This window comes from Dermochelys coriacea, chromosome 28 (genome assembly GCF_009764565.3).
Source record: "Dermochelys coriacea isolate rDerCor1 chromosome 28, rDerCor1.pri.v4, whole genome shotgun sequence".
Lineage (NCBI taxonomy): Eukaryota > Metazoa > Chordata > Testudines > Dermochelyidae > Dermochelys > Dermochelys coriacea.
The window spans coordinates 1,226,775-1,245,788 of NC_050095.1; the positions used below are offsets into that span (position 1 = coordinate 1,226,775).

The following is a 19,014-nucleotide window of genomic DNA, read 5'->3' on the forward strand; positions in this document are numbered from 1 at the left end:
AATCTCTTTTTCGTTCAGTTCATTGAGAAATTCTAAATTCGCTTTCCTCCTGTGTAAAACACTGACCCCAGGCTCTGGCAGTCTGAATTTGAGCTACTCATATAGGCTGATTAAAATATCCAGACCCATCTGAGCATGGTAAATATTTGGTCAAGGGAAGCAGGCATTTTCCACGGCCCTCAAAATTGTTAACGATCCTCTGGAACATCTTTGTAGGGATTTGAAGTCCGACGTCCCGGCTGAATTTCCAGTCAGGCTTATTCCATTTGGCCTCCCTAAAATCCCCCTCCTCATACAGGAGTGTAATTATTTCTCTGCTTCAAGTGCCACAGGCCTCGACTGAGATCCCACCACGCTAGATGCTGTATAAACAGAACAGTCCCTGTCTTAAATTGTTGTGTGGTGTCACTGTGTGGCTGTTAATTGGCTTCTGTGTCCCACCTCAGAGGTGGCTGCATCTCTGCACCGGGCGAGGGATCCCCATATAAACAGCCACCCCTTCCCCAGAGGCGGCTGCGTTGGGTGAGGGATTCCTGTATAAACAACCATCCCTTCCCCAGAAGTGGCTGCATCTCAACGCCGGGTGAGGGTTGCCTGGTCACGTGGCCACTCTAATCTGTTTCCATTTCTCTCCACTGTAGTGTTGTCAAGGAGGAGATTTCAGACGACAATGCGAAGCTGCCCTGTTTCAACGGGAGAGTCGTCTCCTGGGTATGGCCGTGTGGGTCGTTCTCCTTACTACAGGAAGTTGCATTGGGGCATAGAAATCCCTGCTACTCATCAGACCCACAGGCCCATCTAGCCTGGTCTCCTGTCATTTCCCCACCATCCCGGATCAGGCCTGTGGGCCCATCTAGCCCGGTATCTTGCCCCTTCCCCACTGTCCCAGGTCAGCCCATGGGCCCATCTAGCCCGGTATCCTGCCTGCTGCCCTGGATCAGACCAATGGGCTGCCCAAGCCTACTATGGTCCCTCCCCCTGCCCAGATCAGACTGCAGAGGAGCAGGGGGGGTTTCTGGTTCAGGGACCGTGGGATGGTTCAGTCCAAGGCAGCTCACACACCCTTTGTCCCCCCCATCCCCTCCCCAAGCTGGTGTCTTCGGAGACCCCCCAGCCCGAGCCGGTGCCGACTCCCGCAGAGACCCGACCGGAGCCCTCGCCCCCACCGCCTCCCCTGCCCCCGCTGCCCGTGGAGAGGACCAGCGGCATCGGGGACTCCCGGCCCCCCTCCTTCCAGTGAGTACGGGATGGGGGAGGGGAAGGGTCCACCTCTCAGAACTGGGGGGTGTAATCCTCTGCATTGGGGGGGTGGAAGAGTCCAATTGCCAGTATTGGGAGGAGCCACTGATCATGGAAAGGGCAGGGTGGAAGAGTCCGCTTGCCAATATTGGGGTGGGGGGGGTTAAATCTTGTGCACTGGGTGGTGGAAGAGCACACATGCAGTACGGGGGGGGGGGGAGAGTTCACCTGCCACTATTAGGGAATTTACACACACACACACACACACACCAGTATTGAGGGGTAGAAGAGTCCACCTGCCTGTCCTAGGGGTGGAGGGAGAAAATGCTCTGTATTGGGGTGGGTGGAAGAGTCCACCTGCCAAAAAACGGGAGGGATGGAAGGGTCCATCTGCCTGTATGGGTTGGGGGGTGGGTGGAGCCTAATCCTGTGTAATCCCCAGGCCTGGTTGCAGTAGGTCAGATTGGAAGAGTCCACTGACTAAGCAGGGGAGGTTTAAGGGACTGTGCGCAAGTGGGGGAGAGGAGTGGAGACTTTGGAAGAGTCCACAGATGACAGGTGTTGGGAGGTGGAAGGGGCCATCTTCCTCTGGTGGAGGGGCAGCAGCGGTGGACCCCAACAGTAATCAGCGGTGGATCTTTGCAGCCCTAACATCTCAGGCAGCCGGGAGAACCTGGAGCAGGAGACGGAGACGGAGTCAGTCGTGTCGCTGCGGAGGGAGAGGCCACGGCGCCGGGAGAGCACGGAGCATGGTGGTGAGGGGCCCCCGAACCAGCCAGGACTCTTGGGTTCTCTCCCCGGCTCTGGGAGGGGAGTGCGGGCTGGTGGGTTAGAGCAGGGGGGCTGGGAGCCAGGACTCCTGGGTTCTCTCCCTGGCTCTGGGAGGGGAGTGGGGGCTGGTGGGTTAGAGCGGGGCAGCTGGGAGCCAGGACTCCTGGGTTCTCTCCCCGGCTCTGGGAAGGGAGTGCGACCGTCACCTCAGCCTCCTGACCCTGGCCCTACTACCCCCACCACAGGCGGACACCGGCCGAACGGACAGTCGCGGCTGGAACGACACCTGGCCGGCTATGAGAGCTCGTCCACCCTGCTGACCAGTGAGATCGAGACCACCAGCCTGTGTGACTCAGATGATGACGACACCATGAGCAGGTGAGATGGGGGGCAGGGAGGGTGGGGAGGGCATGAAGGAGAAACCCATGGGGATCCCTGGTGGTGGCATTAAATTCGGGCAAATCCAGGGTGGAATCCAGGAGTAAACCCCATTGGAGTCCCCCTGCTTGAGGGGGAACCAGAGTAAATTCACAGGGTCCCCCTGGTGGAGGGAAGTTACAGGGGTAAGGTAACCCACCAGGGTGCTCCTGGTGTGGGGGTTCCCCAGGGTGGTGGGATCTGGGGGCAGGGTAGCCCAGCGGGGTGCTGCTGGTGTGGGACAGGGAATTGGGGGTTCCTTGTGGTGGTGGGATCTGGGGGCAGGATAATGCAGTAGGGTGTGCTGGTGTGGGGCACGGAAATGGGGGGTCCCCGTGGTGGCAGAGAATCCAGGGGCCGGGTAACCTGGTCGGGGAAAAGGAGTCGGGGACAGAAGTTCCATGGGGACCCCTGGGGTAAGATGGGCCCCAGGGGTGGGCCAAACCCCAGGATGGGTTCCCCAGGATGTTGGGAAGGAGGGGTGCAGGATATGCCCCCTGGGGGAGGGGTCAGGGCCGCCAGCCTCCTGCAGCCCTAGCCATAACCTCTGTTTTCGCCCCCTCCACCCCCAGGTTCAGCAGCTCCACAGAACAGAGCAGCGCCTCCCGCCTCCTCAAGCGGCACCGGAGGCGGCGGAAGCAGCGCCCCCCGCGCCTGGAGCGGGTAAGAACCTGGCCCCGTGTCGGGGAGGGAGGGAGCAAGCTGGGGTGGGGCTGTATTGCCTCTGCCCCACTGACTTCCCCCCCATCCCCCATTTTGTTTCAGACGTCTTCCTTCAGCAGCGTCACCGACTCTACCATGTCGCTCAACATCATCACGGTCACCCTCAACATGGGTAAGTGGGGAGGGGGGTGGGGGGCCAGGGGGGAGGAGGGGATTTGGAGGAAGCTCTGGTTGTGTGTGGGGGGAATGGAAGGTACCAACGGGGTGGGGGAGAAGAAAGGAAGAGTCCAAGTGTGTGGGGAGTGGGGAAGAGAATGGAAGATTTCAAGTAGGGAGCTCTGTGTGTGTGTGTGGGGGGGGTGAGAATAGAAGATTCCAAGTTGGGGGGTAGGGGGTAGCATGGAAGATGCAAATGGGACAGGATGGGAGGGAGACAATGGAAGATTCCAAGAGCGTGGGGTCAATGGGGGGATAGAGTGGAAGATTCCAAGTGGGTGGGGAAAGAAGGGAAGAGACTGGAAGATTCCAAGTGAGGGATAATGATGGGGGGGAGGGAAGGTTCCAAGAGGAGGTGGAGCCTCCTTTGCTGACCCCGCCCCCCCTTCTCTCCCCTGCAGAGAAGTACAACTTCCTGGGAATCTCCATCGTGGGGCAGAGCAATGAGCGGGGGGACGGAGGCATCTACATCGGCTCCATCATGAAGGGGGGAGCCGTGGCGGCTGATGGGCGCATTGAGCCAGGGGACATGCTGCTTCAGGTGTGACACCCCCCTGCACCCTCCTGTAGCTGGGGGCACCAGTCACTGAGAGATTGCGGGGGTCCTTCAGTTGGGCCGAGCACTGCACAGACCCTTCCCCCGACCGAGATTGGGGCCCCCATTGCACCAGGTGCTGCACAGACCACCTGTCCCCCCGACTAAGATTGGGGTCTGGCTCCCAGCCCTCTCTCTAATCCACTAGACCCCACTACCCTCCCAGAGCCGTGGAATGAACCCAGGCGTCCGCTGCTCACCCTGCCTCGGAAGGCATCGTCTCAGTTTGTGTTACACTTTCCCCCACAGGTGAACGACATTAACTTTGAGAACATGAGCAACGACGACGCCGTCAGAGTCCTGAGGGAGATCGTCCACAAGCCAGGGTGAGTGGGGGACACCTGCCCTCTTGGGGGGCGGGGCGAGGCTGGAGGGGTGGCCCAGGACCCCGGAATGAGACACGGGCCATGTCTAAAGTCGATCGCAAGGTCCCTTGTGGTGGATGGGCCTTACCTAGGATCCTCTTGCTGGTAATTTTACTCCTGGGGGCATTCTGCGCCCAAAAATTTGCCAATTCTGCGCCCAAAAATTTGCCAATTCGGCAAATTTTATTTGTCAAAATAGCACTGCATAATCACGCCAGTTTCAGTGATTTTGGTTATTTATTTCCAAATATCTGTTGTCAATATAGACACACACACAAATTCCCCCAGGAGTAGAGACTTCAAGTTACCCCCCTGTTTTCTGCCCCCTCCCCTCATCCCAGAACTCAGACGGGGGCCAAAAACCCACAAATCTGCCCCGCCCCCCACAGCCCAGCCATGGTGCGCCCCCCCCCGCCAATCCACCCAAAACCTGTCCTCGCAAGAGCCCAGTTGTGGTGCCCCCGTACACAGCCAATATATCCAAAGCCCTCCCAAGCCCAGATCCCGAACCCTCCCTTCCCAGAGCCCAGCCTCAGGGCCCCCCCTTGCCCAGATCCCCGTCCCCACCCCAGGGATCCAGAGGGAGAAACAGCCCATTTCTGTGGGGGAAAGGAAATTTGGCACACACATTAATTCCTGCAAAAATTCTGCATTGTGCAGTGGCGCACAATTCCCCCAGGAGCTGTCATTAGCCCTGGAAACTGGGATGGTGGAAAATCTAAGTCTGGTCCTAGGGCAGCACTATGGGGCATTGTGCCGCCAGGGATGGGGCTGGAGCCCTCTCCCCACTGCCAGGACCAATTCCTTCATGTCCTTCCCCAAAATCGCTGTCAAGCTGTTAAACAGCCGCCCCGCCCCAGAGGTGGCTGCATCTCAGTGTCCGGCGAGGGGTCCCTGGGTAACCAGCTGCCCCGCCCCAGTGATGGCCACATCTCAATGGCAGGAGGGAGTTGAGGTTCACCTCCACCCCCTTTCTCTTATAGCCCGATCGTGCTGACAGTGGCCAAATGCTGGGACCCTTCCCCCCAGGGGTACTTCACGCTGCCCAGGAGTAAGTACTGACGCCCCAGAACCATTGCTGCCAGGTGCCGGCTTTTTACGCCAGCATTTCCCCCTTGGCTCAGAGTTTGGGGGTGAATGGGTTGCCCCCTCTGAAGTATGGGGGTGTCTTGCACCTCTCAGCCATGATCTGTGGGGTCCCTGGCTCTGTGGGGTGGCGATTTTGGGGCGATGTGTCGTTTGGGGTGCGAGTGGCTGGTGCCCTCCCGAGTCTGGAATTTGGGAGTGCTTCGTGGTGGGGGGCTTGAAGGGGGGGATGCTGAGGAGAGAAAATCAGCAATGTGTGGGGTACTTCTCTGCCTGGTTGGGGGGGTTGTGTCTGGGGGAGGGAGTTGTAGCTAGCGGAGGGGGGCTGCTACCCTGTCTCTGAGAGTCAGACGTCACATTGGATGAGGCTGGGACTGGGGGATGAGATGGGGGGGCTGCTTTTCGAGAGCCGACTTAGCGTTTCCTCCTGCCCCTTCTTCCCCCGCCCCCCCCAGATGAGCCCATCCAGCCCATCGACCCAGCGGCCTGGGTCTCCCACTCGGCCGCCCTGACCGGCGCCTTCGCCGCCTACCCCGGGACCACCTCCATGAGCACCATCACCTCCGGGAGCTCCGTGGCCGAGACCGAGCGTGAGTAACAGCGCCCCTAGAGGGGATGGGTCCCGGGCGCCGGTCCCCGCCCCCCATCCCCGAGCCAGCCAGTCCCCGCCCCACGGCGCTCCCATGGCTCCTTTCTCCGCAGGCTTCGACGACTTCAATCTGTCGGTCCACACGGACATGGCGTCCGTCACGAAGGCCATGGCGTCCCCGGAGTCGGGGCTGGAGGTCCGCGACCGCATGTGGCTGAAAATCACCATTCCCAACGCGTTCCTGGGTAGGTCGGGGGGGGGGCCCGGGCGCCCCGGCCACCAGGGGGTGCTGCTCGGCCCAGCGCAGGGGTCAGCGTCGAGAGTGCTCCCTGCCCCGCAGCACCGCCCGGGGGCCAGCCCTGCCTGCTGGGGGAGAGCGCCCCCTAGCACCGCCCTGGGGCCAGCCCCGTCTGCTGGGGGAGAGCGCCCCCTGTGGGGTCCCCTGCCCCGCATCGCCCCTTAGCGCCGCCCGGGGGCAGCCCCGCCTGCTGGGGGAGAGCGCCCCCTGCTGAGCTCCCCGCCCCGCAGCGCCCCGTAGCGCCACCCGGGGGCCAGCCCCGCCTGCCGGGGGAGAGTGCCCCCTGCTGAGCTCCCTGCCCCGCAGCGCCCCTTAGCGCCGCCCGGGGGCCAGCACCGGCCTGCTGGGGAGAGCGCCCCCTGCTGAGCTTCCCGCCCCGCAGCGCCCCGTAGCGCCACCCGGAGGCCAGCCCCGCCTGCCGGGGGAGAGCGCCCCCTGCTGAGCTCAGCGCCCCGTAGCGCCACCCGGGGGCCAGCCCCGCCTGCCGGGGCAGAGCGCCCCCTGCTGAGCCCCCCCGCTCCCTCCCCCCCAGGCTCGGACGTGGTGGACTGGCTGTATCACCACGTCGAGGGCTTCCAGGACCGGCGGGAGGCGCGGAAATACGCCAGCAACCTGCTGAAAGCCGGCTTCATCCGGCACACGGTGAACAAGATCACGTTCTCCGAGCAGTGCTACTACGTCTTCGGGGACCTGCGCGGCTGCGAGAACTGTGAGCGCTCCCCCCCGCCCCAGGGCCCCCCACTCCTGGGGCACTGAGCCGGAGCTCCAGGCTGGGGGGGCTCTGCTGGGGAACAGGGGCCAGGCCCGATCTGGAGCGGGGGGGATGGCCATTGCAAGGGCAGGCACCAGGCTGGGGTGTCTCAAACGAGGGGATCCCCACCCCAGCCCCCTGTCTTTCCCGACCGGGGATCAGTCTATCCCTGCACCCCTCCGGGCCGACTCACCCCCATCCTGATTGTCTCCCCCTCAGCACGTGGGCTCGGGGCTGGGGAGGGAAGCGGGAGAGCCAGGACTCCTGGGTTCTTCCGTAAGCTCCTTGCCCAACAGGGCAGTCAGACCACGAGCCTGGGGCCAGGTGGGAGCCGGCGCCCCCTAGAGGGGACTGGCCCCTGCCCCATTCCCTGCCCCCCTGAGTCAGCCAGTCCCCGCCCTGGGGCCGGATGGCAGCCGGCGCCCCCTAGAGGGGACAGACCCCTGCCCCATTCCCTGCCCCCCCTGAGCCAGCCAGTCCCCGCCCTGGGGCCGGGTGGGAGCCGGCGCCCCCTAGCTGGGGCCGAACACAGCTGGCCTGTACGCCTGACCCTCCCCTTCTCCCTTCTAGACATGGCCAACCTCTCTCTCAACGACAACGACGGCTCGAGCGGGGCCTCGGACCAGGACACGCTGGCCCCGCTCCCGCTGCCCGGGGCCACGCCCTGGCCCCTGATGCCCACCTTCTCCTACCAGTACCCGGCCCCGCACCCCTACAGCCCCCAGCCCCCGCCCTACCACGAGCTCTCCTCCTACAGCTACGGTATGGGCAGCGCCGGGAGCCAGCACAGCGAGGGTGAGTGACGCAGGGGCCACTTGGATGCCTGGGTCCCATCCCCGGGGAGGGGAGGGGAGTGGGGTCTAGTGGTTAGAGCAGGGGATTCGGGAGCCAGGACTCCTGGGTTCTCTCCCCGGCTCTGGGAGGGGAGTGGGGGCTGGGGGTTTGAGCAGGGGGGGATGGGAGCCAGGACTCCTGGGTTCTCTCCCTGGCTCTGGGAGAGGCGGGGGGGCTGATGGGTTAGAGCAGGGGGGAATGGGAGCCAGGACTCTTTGGTTCTCTCCCCGCCTCTGGGAGAGGCGGGGGGGCTGATGGGTTAGAGCAGGGGGGGCTGGGAGCCAGGACTCCTGGGTTCTCCTTGGCTCTGGGAGGGGAGTGGGGGCTGGTGCGTTAGAGCAGAGGATTCGGGAGCCAGGACTCCTGGGTTCTCTCCCCAGCTCTGGGAGGGGAGTGGGGGCTGGGGGTTTGAGCAGAGGGGGCTGGGAGCCAGGACTCCTGGGTTCTCTCCCCGGCTCTGGGAGAGGCGGGGGGGGGGCTGATGGGTTAGAGCAGGGGGAGATGGGAGCCGGGACTCCTGGGTTTTCTCCCCAGCCCTGGGAGGAGAGTGGGGTCCGGTGGTTAGAGCAGGAGGGGGGGCTGGGAGCCAGGGCTCTTGGGTTCGCTGTGTAATGGGGTGGTCCCTGTGGATCTGAGGGTCAATTACCCCCCCCCGTCTCATTGCAGGGAGCCGGAGCAGCGGCTCTAACCGGAGCGACGGGGGCGGTGGGGGCCGGGGGAAGGCCAAGGACGAGAAGGCGGCCCCCGACTCCAAGTCGGGCAGCGGCAGCGAATCGGAGTACTCGACCCGCAGCAGCCTGCGGCGGGCGGAGCCGGGGGGCGGGGCCAGCGGCGGAGGCCCCGCCCCCGCAGTAGGCGGGGCCGAGGCGGGCGGGGCTCCTCAGCGCAGCCACCATAGCTTGGTGAGCAGCATGCGGTCCCACCACTCCCTCCACTCCTACGGGCCCCCCGGCATGCCCCTGCCCTACAACCCCATGATGGTGATGATGATGCCCCCGGGGCCCCCCAGCGCCGGTCCTGCCTCCGTGCAGCCCCCCGGCGCCCCCCCGGTCCGTGACCTGGCCTCGGTGCCCCCCGAGCTCACCGCCAGCCGCCAGTCCTTCCACATGGCCATGGGCAACCCCAGCGAGTTCTTCGTGGACGTCATGTGACCTGCTGGCCGCCCCCGGAGCCGTCTGACGCCACGGGACCGACCCCGCCATCTGTGTCATGTGACCCAGCTCGTCGGCACCTCAACCTCCATGTTGCCTTGATGCCCTGTGACCTCCGTCCAAGCCAAGGAGCCTTGAGAAGCCACCTGGCCGAACTCTTGGCCACATGGCTATCACTCGTTGCCTTGAGATCACGTGACCTGCCATCCACTCGGAGCCTTCGGATGCCATGTGACCAACCGATATCACGTGATCTCCATCCACACAAGCTTTTGCGGGGGTCACGTGAGGCAGCCTTGACCTCTAGCCACAGAGCCTTCCGGGGTCATGCGCCCCACCCACGTGGCCCCTTGTGGTCATGTGACAGCCTGTGGCAACCGTGTCGTCATGTGACCTCCGGCCATGGGGCCTTCTGGGGTCATGTGACTGACTTCGTGGCCACCTGGATGTCACATGAGCAAGACCGCTGCCCGATTCCCTGTGATCATGTGACACCCCCACCACCACGTCCCTGACATCAGACGGGCTCCATCAACCAAGTCTTCCGCGGTCACGTGACCACTTGTGGCCCTTCGTGACTCAGTCTTCCTGTCCTGTTGCTGCCTTGATGTCACATGACCGGCGCTTGGTCCGGTGACTTAGTTTCCCTGGGCCGTCTGACAGCCGTTTCCTGTCCCGTGACCTGCCACCAGCGGCCCCGCGAGTCGCCAGTTTTAGTCAGGTGGTTGCCCTCCGGGGCCATGGCGGCCTTTCTTAAAGTCACATGACCCGGCACCAGGTCACGTGACCCTCAGCTGGGGAGCAAAGCCCGGACTGGGGGCTTGAGCCGGGGCTTTTTCTCCAGTTTTTGGGTGGTACTTTCCCAAACCACCCCTTCCCCTGTTGGTACTGACACCCCCACTCCCCTGGTGCCGCTCGGTGCCGCCCCCCGGTGTGGATGAAGTGACGAGATCTTTTTTCCTCCTGAAAAGATCCTTTTTTTATAACTTTTTTTATTATCGATTTTTAAAAAACAAAAAAAAAAACACCACGTTCTTTGAGACATTTTTATAAACGTTCTTTGTATTAAAAAAAAAAATGCACAGTTTTGGAAAGGTCCCACCCCATTTTATCCTCTGGCCCCCAAAACTCGCATAATCAGGGTGTCTGATTGAGATGGGGGTCCAATTACCTACCCCCAGCAAGCTATGACCCCTCTCCGCCTGCACACACGGTCAACTACAAGCTTCCCTCGACTCCGTCCTTTCTTTCCTCCCCCTCTTGCATTTGGGGGGCACCCCCTCTCCCCCCTGGCCAATATTGACCTTTCCAGTCTAGACCAGGAGGTCAATCTTGGGATGCTCAGGGGGGTGGGGCATTTCTGATGGGGAAGCCAAGACCACTTTAGTTTGGAGAGTTGGGGGGATATTCCCGATCCGCCCCTGTTGCTTGGGGGCCTCCGAGATGGCTCGGATCACCCCCAAGGGGTGGCGATTCTGTTTCCCTCAACACACAGCATATGTACCCCCCTTCCCATGAATGGTTCTGGGGCCCCCCTTTTTTCCAGCCCCTCACATAGGCTCTGTACCCCTCCTAATGGGGTAGGGGGTCCTCTATTTCTCCAGCCCCCTACATACACTACCTACCCCCCCTAAATGGGGCTGGGGGATCCCCATTTCTCTAGCTCCACACATAGGGTACATAACCCCCATAAATTGGTGCTGGGGGTCCCCCATTTCTCTTAGCAGTGCCCCTCCACTGCTGAGGGGGTGGGGGGCATGGTAGCAGAATCTTATTTTGAATAATGTATTTATTTTTAGCTCTTTGTGTATTAAAAGAACAATAAAAATAAAAAATAAAGCAAAGGGCTCAAAAAAAATTGGGGTGCATGGGGGCGGGGCTCCTGGGTTGACTGGGGGTCCAGTTCTGGCCCTTCTTGGTCTAAGGTGCTTAGCTGCTTCCCCTCACCCTGGTATCTGAACAGTGGGTTAGAGCAGGGGGGCTGGGAGCCAGGACTCCTGGGTTCTCTCCCTGGCTCTGGGAGGGGAGTGGGGGGCGGGGGGGTTAGAGCAGGGGGGCTGGGAGCCAGGACTCCTGGGTTCTCCCTGCATCTGGGAGGGGAGTGGGGTCTAGGGATGAGTGTCCCCACCAGCTGAGGCTCTGGCCTACTGACTCCAGTAGACCTATGGGGTTCAGGGGCTTTTCTGCTTTCTGGGGCTCATATTTCCCAGTGGGGCTGGGATGAGGGGGGGCTCAGTTACTATGGTGATATAGTACCATGAGCCTGCCTTCAGGCCTAAAGAAAGCAATGGGAGAAGGTGACCATTTTAGCTGAGGGCAGCCTGGCTTCTGCCCCATTGGGTAATGGGACAAGGTGGCCATTTTAGGTGAGGGCAGCCTGGCTTCAGCCCCATTGGGTAATGGAAGGAGGTGGCCATTTTAGGGGAGGGCAGCCTGGTTTCAGGCCTATTGAAAGCAGTGGGAGGGGCGGCCATTTTGGCTAAGGGCAGCCTGGCCCCTGGCTCATTGAGATCAATGGGCAGTGAAATGCGGGGGAGGGGGGAGTAGCCAGGGTCTCCCCCCCCCACAAACCCCAGAGGGGGACCCCCAAACTGCCCTGCTATCAGTGCCCCATCACATGCCCAGGCTGCTAATTTGCATGCATTTTACATAAAATTTGCATGCAAGCCAAGGAGGGTTGGAGATGGGGGGGCGTGGTTATGAGTGAGTTGGACGTGTGACCCCGGGGGCGGGGGAGGGGGGAATAGACTCTGGAGGGGGGATCCCTGGGCAGGGGGGCTGTGAGCGGGGGGGGGGGAAATAGACTGGGGGGGGAATCCCTGGGTGGGTGGGGGGGCTGTGAGCCGGGGGGGAGGAATAGACTGTGGGGGGGATCCCTGAGTGGGTGGGTGGGGAATAGACTGTAGGGAGGGATCCCTGGGGGGGGGCGCTGTGAGCGGTGGGGGGGGGATAGACTGTAGAGGGGTTCCGGGGGGGTGGTGACGTGTCCCTGATGACATCATTCCCCCACCCTGAACGGCCTTTCCCAGGATTCCCCTGCCCAGGCAGGCCCCTCCCCCCACCCATGGGTGCGGGGCGGGGCCGGCCGGGGCCCGGTGACCTTGCGGGGAGGGGCGGCCAGACGGACCCATCGCCATGCGGGGAGCGAGAGCGGCCCCCGGGCTGTGCCTGCGGCTTCTGCGCCAGCCCCCCCGCGGGTGAGGGGGGAGGGAGAGAGACCGGGGTATTGGGGGGCATTGTAAGGGTGGGGGAGGGAAAGGCGCTGTGGGGGGGGTAGAGAGCTGGGTGTGGGGTGGGCAGGGGAGATGCAGGGGGGGCAGGAGGAGGAGGTGGGTGGGGAAGCGGAATTGGGGGGCGTTTGGAGAGAGTGGAGTGGAGGGGGAGGGGAGAGGAGGAGGTGACTTGGATTAGCAGGGGGGTGACTCTATAGGGCAGGTCAGAAATGGAGGAGATGGGGGGGGGGGAAGGGGTTGCTTCTTCCTCTGTCCCCATAGGGCATCACCGCTGACTTGTTCCTCTCTCTTCCTAGCTCTGGGGGGGCCTTGGCCCCGACGTACCCCGGCCCCCTGATCCCCTGTCTGTACAGCACCCATGCTGCCGAGGTAAGGACGTGGGGGTCTCACCAGGGGGGGCTCTCCCCACAGTCACTATCAATCCCTCCTGTCCTGCCCTGAAATCCCGGTGAGGCTGTTAACCAGCCGCCCCACCCCAGAGGTGGCCGCATCTCGGCGCCAGGCGAGGGGTCCCCGGGTCACCGGCCGCCCCGCCCCAGAGGTGGCCGCATCTCGGCGCCAGGCGAGGGGTCCCCGGGTCACCGGCCGCCCCGCCCCAGAGGTGGCCGCATTTCTATTTAATCCCTGGGTTGCCTGGGTTCTGGTCTGTGCCAGTGAATCTGGGTGAAAGGTTTTGTTGCACTGGGATGAGTCACGGGGCACAAGTATTTAGAGGAAAGGTGACGGCTGCGGGCGGGGGGGGCACGGACCAAGTGAGGCGTAAACATCTGGCCTGGTCCCCGGAGAACAATACCAGAGAAGGGGTACGGAAGGTATCCCAGCTGTGGGGCCCCCCCAGCCCTGCCGGTGCCCCTCACACCCGACCCGCGGGCCCGGGCCCCTGCCCCCCCCCAGCCCTGCCGGTGCCCCTCACTCCCGACCCGCGGGCCCGGGCCCCTGCGCGCCCCCCCCCAGCCCTGCCGGTGCCCCTCACTCCCGACCCGCGGGCCCGGGCCCCTGCGCCCCCCCCCCCAGCCCTGCCGGTGCCCCTCACTCCCGACCCGCGGGCCCGGGCCCCTGCGCCCCCCCCCCCCCAGCCCTGCCGGTGCCCCTCACTCCCGACCCGCGGCCCGGGCCCCTGCGCCCCCCCCCCCCAGCCCTGCCGGTGCCCCTCACTCCCGACCCGCGGGCCCGGGCCCCTGCGCCCCCCCCCCCCAGCCCTGCCGGTGCCCCTCACTCCCGACCCGCGGGCCCGGGCCCCTGCGCCCCCCCCCCAGCCCTGCCGGTGCCCCTCACTCCCGACCCGCGGGCCCGGGCCCCTGCGCCCCCCCCCCCAGCCCTGCCGGTGCCCCTCACTCCAGACCCGCGGGCCCGGGCCCCTGCGCGCCCCCCCCCCCAGCCCTGCCGGTGCCCCTCACTCCCGCCCCGCGGGCCCGGGCCCCTGCGCCCCCCCCCAGCCCTGCCGGTGCCCCTCACTCCCGACCCGCGGGCCCGGGCCCCTGCGCCCCCCCCCCAGCCCTGCCGGTGCCCCTCACTCCCGACCCGCGGGCCCGGGCCCCTGCGGCCCCCCCCCCCAGCCCTGCCGGTGCCCCTCACTCCCGACCCGCGGGCCCGGGCCCCTGCGCCCCCCCCCCCCAGCCCTGCGGTGCCCCTCACTCCCGACCCGCGGGCCCGGGCCCCTGCGCCCCCCCCCCCGCCCTGCCGGTGCCCCTCACTCCAGACCCGCGGGCCCGGGCCCCTGCGCCGCCCCCCCCCCAGCCCTGCCGGTGCCCCTCACTCCAGACCCGCGGGCCCGGGCCCCTGCGCCCCCCCCCCCAGCCCTGCCGGTGCCCCTCACTCCCGACCCGCGGGCCCGGGCCCCTGCGCCCCCCCCCCCCAGCCCTGCCGGTGCCCCTCACTCCCGACCCGCGGGCCCGGGCCCCTGCGCCCCCCCCCCCCCAGCCCTGCCGGTGCCCCTCACTCCCGACCCGCGGGCCCGGGCCCCTGCGCCCCCCCCCCCCCAGCCCTGCCGGTGCCCCTCACTCCCGACCCGCGGGCCCGGGCCCCTGCGCCCCCCCCCCCAGCCCTGCCGGTGCCCCTCACTCCCGACCCGCGGGCCCGGGCCCCTGCGCCCCCCCCCCCCCAGCCCTGCCGGTGCCCCTCACTCCCGACCCGCGGGCCCGGGCCCCTGCCCCCCGCCCCAGCCCAGCCGGTGCCCCTCACTCCCGACCCGCGGGCCCGGGCCCCTGCGTTCCCCTCCAGCCCTGCCGGTGCCCCTCACTCCCGACCCGCGGGCCCGGGCCCCTGCCCCCCGCCCCAGCCCAGCCGGTGCCCCTCACTCCCGACCCGCGGGCCCGGGCCCCTGCCCCCCCCCCAGCCCAGCCGGTGCCCCTCACTCCCGACCCGCGGGCCCGGGCCCCCTGCCCCCCCCCAGCCCTGCCGGTGCCCCTCACTCCCGACCCGCGGGCCCGGGCCCCTGCGCCCCCCCCAGCCCAGCCGGTGCCCCTCACTCCCGACCCGCGGGCCCGGGCCCCTGCGCCCCCCCCCCAGCCCAGCCGGTGCCCCTCACTCCCGACCCGCGGGCCCGGGCCCCTGCCCCCCCCCCCCAGCCCAGCCGGTGCCCCTCACGCCCGACCCGCGGGCCCGGGCCCCTGCGCCCCCCCCAGCCCAGCCGGTGCCCCTCACTCCCGACCCGCGGGCCCGGGCCCCCTGCGCCCCCCCCCAGCCCAGCCGGTGCCCCTCACTCCCGACCCGCGGGGCCCGGGCCCCCTGCGCCCCCCCCCCGCCCAGCCGGTGCCCCTCACTCCCGACCCGCGGGCCCGGGCCCCTGCCCCCCCCCAGCCCAGCCGGTGCCCCGCACTCCCGACCCGCGGGCCCGGGCCCCTGACCCCCCCAGCCCAGCCGGTGCCCCTCACTCCCGACCCACGGGCCCGGGCCCCCCCCAAGCCCTGCCGGTGCACCTCACTCCCGACCCGCGGCCCCTCACTGATGCTCGCTGTCTCCCCTACAGGCTGTGCTGGATAAGGCTGGAGCAGGGACGGCTTCCCAGACCGTCTCCAAGACCAAGTCCGTCCTGGAGGTACGTCTGTCACATCGCATACCCCGTTATTAACCTTCAGGATTCTGGGGGGGAAAGAGAGGGCGGGGGTTGTGGATCTGCTCTCTCCTTTGACCTCATTCCCCACCCCCATTCGAGGGGGATCGTGTGTGGGGGAGGGAGGGTCGGTTCCCAATTTCCCCCTTCCTCCTCCAGGTTAGAGGGGGAATTGCCGGGGTCTGATGTGGGGGCAGCAGGGGGGCCTCTCTGGTTGGAGAGCAATTGGCAGGGCTTGCTGGTGCATGGGAGGGTTGGCCCCCCACTTTTCCCCTGGTTCAAGGGTTATTTGGGGGGTCCCAAAGGGGAGGAACAAGACCCTGATTGCCCTCGCCCTCACTCTGTCCCCCCACCCCTACCCCAGGAGTCAAAGTCTTTCGCTGTGGGGATGTTCCAGGGTCGGATGAGCATGGAGCAGGTGTTCCCCTACCCCTCAGGTAAAGGGGAGCTGAGGGGGAGTCCTGGGTGGGGGGGCTTGCTGCCCCCATACTGGGGCTGGGAGGAGGCGGGGCTGCAGGGGGCTGCCCCATTGGTTTGGGGGGTGACTCCAAGGGGGGGAGGAGAGGGAAGTTGGGGGCAGGGAGCTGGAAACCCCTCCAACTCCATTGATCCCCCCCATCACTCACTGCCTGACTCCCCACCCTGCTCCCTCCTTCAGTGCTGACTGAGGAGCAGGCCCTGTTCCTGAAGGAGCTCGTTGGACCCGTTAGCCGTTTCTTCCAGGTGAAGGGGGGATGAGTTTGGGGGGTGGCTGGGGTTGAGTTTGTTGGGGCTGAAATGGAAGGCCTGGAATATGGGGAAGGGGTTGAGTTGGGGGCTGGGCCAGGGGAGACATGGGGAGGGGCTGGTGTTGTGTATGGGGGGACTGGGGTTGAGTTTTGGGGGGCTGGGGGAAGCATGAGTGAGGAGAAGGGGCTGAGTTTGCAGGGGGCTGGGCTGGAAGGCTGGCAGAAAAGCGGTGGTATGGAGCAGGGCTGAGTTTGGGGGGCAATGTGTGTGGGGGTGCAGGTGGATGGGTGGGCAACGGCCTGGATGGGGCTCCCTTCCTCAGACATCCCCTCTCCCCTCCTCTCCAGGAGGTGAACAACCCGGTGGCGAACGACTCGCTGGAGCGGGTGGAGGACCGGACCATGCAGGGATTGAAGGAGCTGGGGGCCTTTGGGCTGCAGATCCCCCCCGAGCTGGGGGGGTTGGGGCTGAACAACACCCAGGTGAGACACGCCCCCTCCCATTCCCCGCCCCCCCCGACCCAGCTGGCACCCTCTAGAGGGGAAGGGCCCCGCCTCCCCCAAGGGGTGGTTGGACAGCCCTGTGCTCACCCCTCTCCCCACAGTATGCCCGGCTGGTGGAGATCGTGGGGCTGCATGACTTGGGTGTGGGGATCACGCTGGGGGCCCATCAGTCCATCGGTTTCAAGGGGTTGCTGCTCTACGGGACGCCCCAGCAGAAGGAGAAATACCTGCCACAGCTGGCCACAGGTGAGGGATCCTGAGGGGAGTCTAAGGGGGAGTGATAGGGGTGTGTGGGGGGGAAGACGGGTGTGGGGGCTGGGGAGGGTGCGTGAGGATAGCAGGGGGTACAGAAGGATTGGCGAGGCAGGGAGGAGGGGTGGCAAGGGAGGATTGGCAAGGCAGGGAGGAGGGGTGGCAATAGCAGGGGATATGGGAGGATTGGCAGCAATAGCAGGAGGATTGGCGAGGCAGGGAGGAGGGGTGGCGATAGTGGGGGGTACGGGAGGATTGGCGAGGCAGGGAGGAGGATTTGGGGAGCATGGGAACGTGGGGCCTAATAAAAGGGGGAGTGGCCTAATGGGTGGGAAGGGCTCCATAAGGGCATCGCCTCCCCAGTGTATAACCTCACCCCCCACCTCACCTCCCCAGGAGAGACCATCGCTGCCTTCTGTCTGACAGAGCCATCCAGTGGCTCGGACGCCGCCTCCATCCGCACCACGGCCCGGCGCAGCCCCTGCGGCTCCTACTACACTCTGGATGGGGGCAAGATCTGGATCAGGTGTGCCCCAGCCCTAGGGGGTGCTGTGGGGCGCGGGGCTGGGGACTCAGCGGGAGCACTCTCCCCTGGCAGTCAGTACCAGCCTTGGTGAGGCGCTCTCCCCTGGCTGGCAGGGTTGGCCTCCCCCCTCCCCAGGCATACCCCACATTCCTGACTCCCCACATCTCTGCCCCCCACAGTAATGGGGGGCTGGCCGACCTCTTCACTGTCTTTGCCAAGACCCCCATGAAGGACGAGGCAACGGGTGAGGTGAAGGAGAAGATCACTGCCTTTATCGTGGAGCGAGCCTTTGGGGGGGTCACCCAGTGAGTATTCCCCAAACTCAGTCCAGCGGGGAGGAGCAGCTCAGGTGGCAGGAGCAGCAGGCACAGCTAGGGAGCATCTGTGGGAATGGTGGTATTTGTTGGGGGCATATTTTGGGGGGCAGGCCCATGGGTTTTGGAGTTTCTGGACATAGCATGGCTTTTGTGGTGGGGTGTATTTCAGAGGTGGCATATATGGCAGGGAGGCGTTCTTAGGTGTATATTTGGGGGTGTTTGCACTGGGGTGTATTTCAGGGGTGAGGTATATTTGGGTGGTGTTCTGGGGTGTACATTTTAGGGGGTATTGGGGGGCTGTATTTTAGGGCATAGGTTCAGGAGGCATTGGGCCATATTTGAGGACATAGGTTTCAAGGGGCGTTGACGGTGTCTGTATTGGGGGAGTTGGCAGGTGTCTTTATTTCGGGATGTACATTCGCGGGGCTGTATTTTCGGGCATTGACGCCCCCCTCCCCACACTCGTCCCCCATTGCAGTGGCCCCCCCGAGAAGAAGATGGGGATCAAGGCGTCGAACACGGCTGAGGTGCACTTTGAAGGCGTGCAGGTGCCGGCAGAGAATGTCCTGGGGCCGCTGGGCTCCGGGTTCAAGGTGGCCATGAACATCCTCAACAACGGGCGGTTCGGCATGGCTGCCGCACTGGCTGGGACCATGCGGGGCGTCATCGGCAAGGCCGTGAGTGTCCCTCCCCCCCCCCCCCCGCCCCCAGTCTTCCCACAGTGACCTCCCCACACTCGTCCTCACGGCAACCCCCACCTACCCTGGTAACCCCCAGTCTCCCTACAGTGACCCCCATCTCCCCACAATGACCCACTCCCAATCCCCCAGGGTGACCCCTCTGCCTTGTGGGAATGTGTGCGTGTGCGCGCGCACACACACAGTGATCCTGCTGCCTTGTGGGAAATCTGCCCCCCTCCCCACCACCCCATTACATTTTGGGAATTTTGCATCCCTAATGGTTGGGTTATCTCTTCCCCCCCCCCCCCCCCACAGGTGGAGCATGCAGCCAATCGCACCCAGTTTGGGGACAAAATCCACAATTTTGGAGCCATCCAGGAGAAGTTGGCGCATATGGCTATGCTGCAGTATGTCACTGAGGTGAGACTGCCCTGCCCCAGAGATGGCTGCATCTCAGCACCGGGCGAGGGGTCCCCGTGTCGCCAGCCGCCTCGCCCCAGAGGTGGCCGCATCTCAGCTGCACGCGCGCGCTCTCTCTCTCTCTCCCTCCCTCCCTGCAGTCCATGGCGTACATGATCAGCGCTAACATGGATCAAGGAGCAGCCGATTTCCAGACGGAGGCAGCCATCAGCAAAATCTTTGGCTCGGTGAGGCTCTGTGGGGTGGAGAAAGGGGGTGGGGTGCTGGGGTGGGGGGCGCGGGTTCCCGGGGACCCCATCTTCCCCCCCGTCAGGGGGCACCATGGGA

The 19,014-nt window shown here is 65.2% G+C and overlaps 2 protein-coding genes across 2 annotated transcripts in view; both read left to right on the top strand.

Moving 5' to 3' along the window:
- Positions 1-618: 618 nt before the first annotated feature.
- DVL2 (dishevelled segment polarity protein 2) lies at positions 619-10,821 on the top strand (the record flags this gene model as incomplete). The annotated part of the gene is made up of 14 exons (XM_038386302.2): positions 619-711; positions 1,091-1,236; positions 1,885-1,994; positions 2,256-2,388; positions 3,000-3,090; positions 3,193-3,262; positions 3,708-3,847; positions 4,151-4,227; positions 5,250-5,317; positions 5,808-5,942; positions 6,055-6,186; positions 6,772-6,948; positions 7,561-7,785; positions 8,491-10,821. Coding segments are annotated over 14 exons (2,082 nt in total), but the record flags the coding sequence as incomplete, so codon positions are not given.
- Positions 10,822-12,046: 1,225 nt separating this feature from the next.
- The window catches only part of LOC122457698 (very long-chain specific acyl-CoA dehydrogenase, mitochondrial-like), a 7,492-nt gene continuing 524 nt past the window's right edge, over positions 12,047-19,014 (top strand). Inside the window, exons 1-12 of the mRNA XM_043503612.1 lie at positions 12,047-12,172; positions 12,505-12,577; positions 15,177-15,245; positions 15,625-15,697; positions 15,919-15,983; positions 16,337-16,471; positions 16,594-16,738; positions 17,141-17,270; positions 17,450-17,575; positions 18,066-18,264; positions 18,583-18,687; positions 18,828-18,942. Coding sequence (XP_043359547.1) covers positions 12,111-12,172; positions 12,505-12,577; positions 15,177-15,245; positions 15,625-15,697; positions 15,919-15,983; positions 16,337-16,471; positions 16,594-16,738; positions 17,141-17,270; positions 17,450-17,575; positions 18,066-18,264; positions 18,583-18,687; positions 18,828-18,942 — 1,297 coding nt within the window. The 5' untranslated portion in view covers positions 12,047-12,110. The remainder of the gene's footprint in view (positions 12,173-12,504; positions 12,578-15,176; positions 15,246-15,624; positions 15,698-15,918; positions 15,984-16,336; positions 16,472-16,593; positions 16,739-17,140; positions 17,271-17,449; positions 17,576-18,065; positions 18,265-18,582; positions 18,688-18,827; positions 18,943-19,014) is intronic.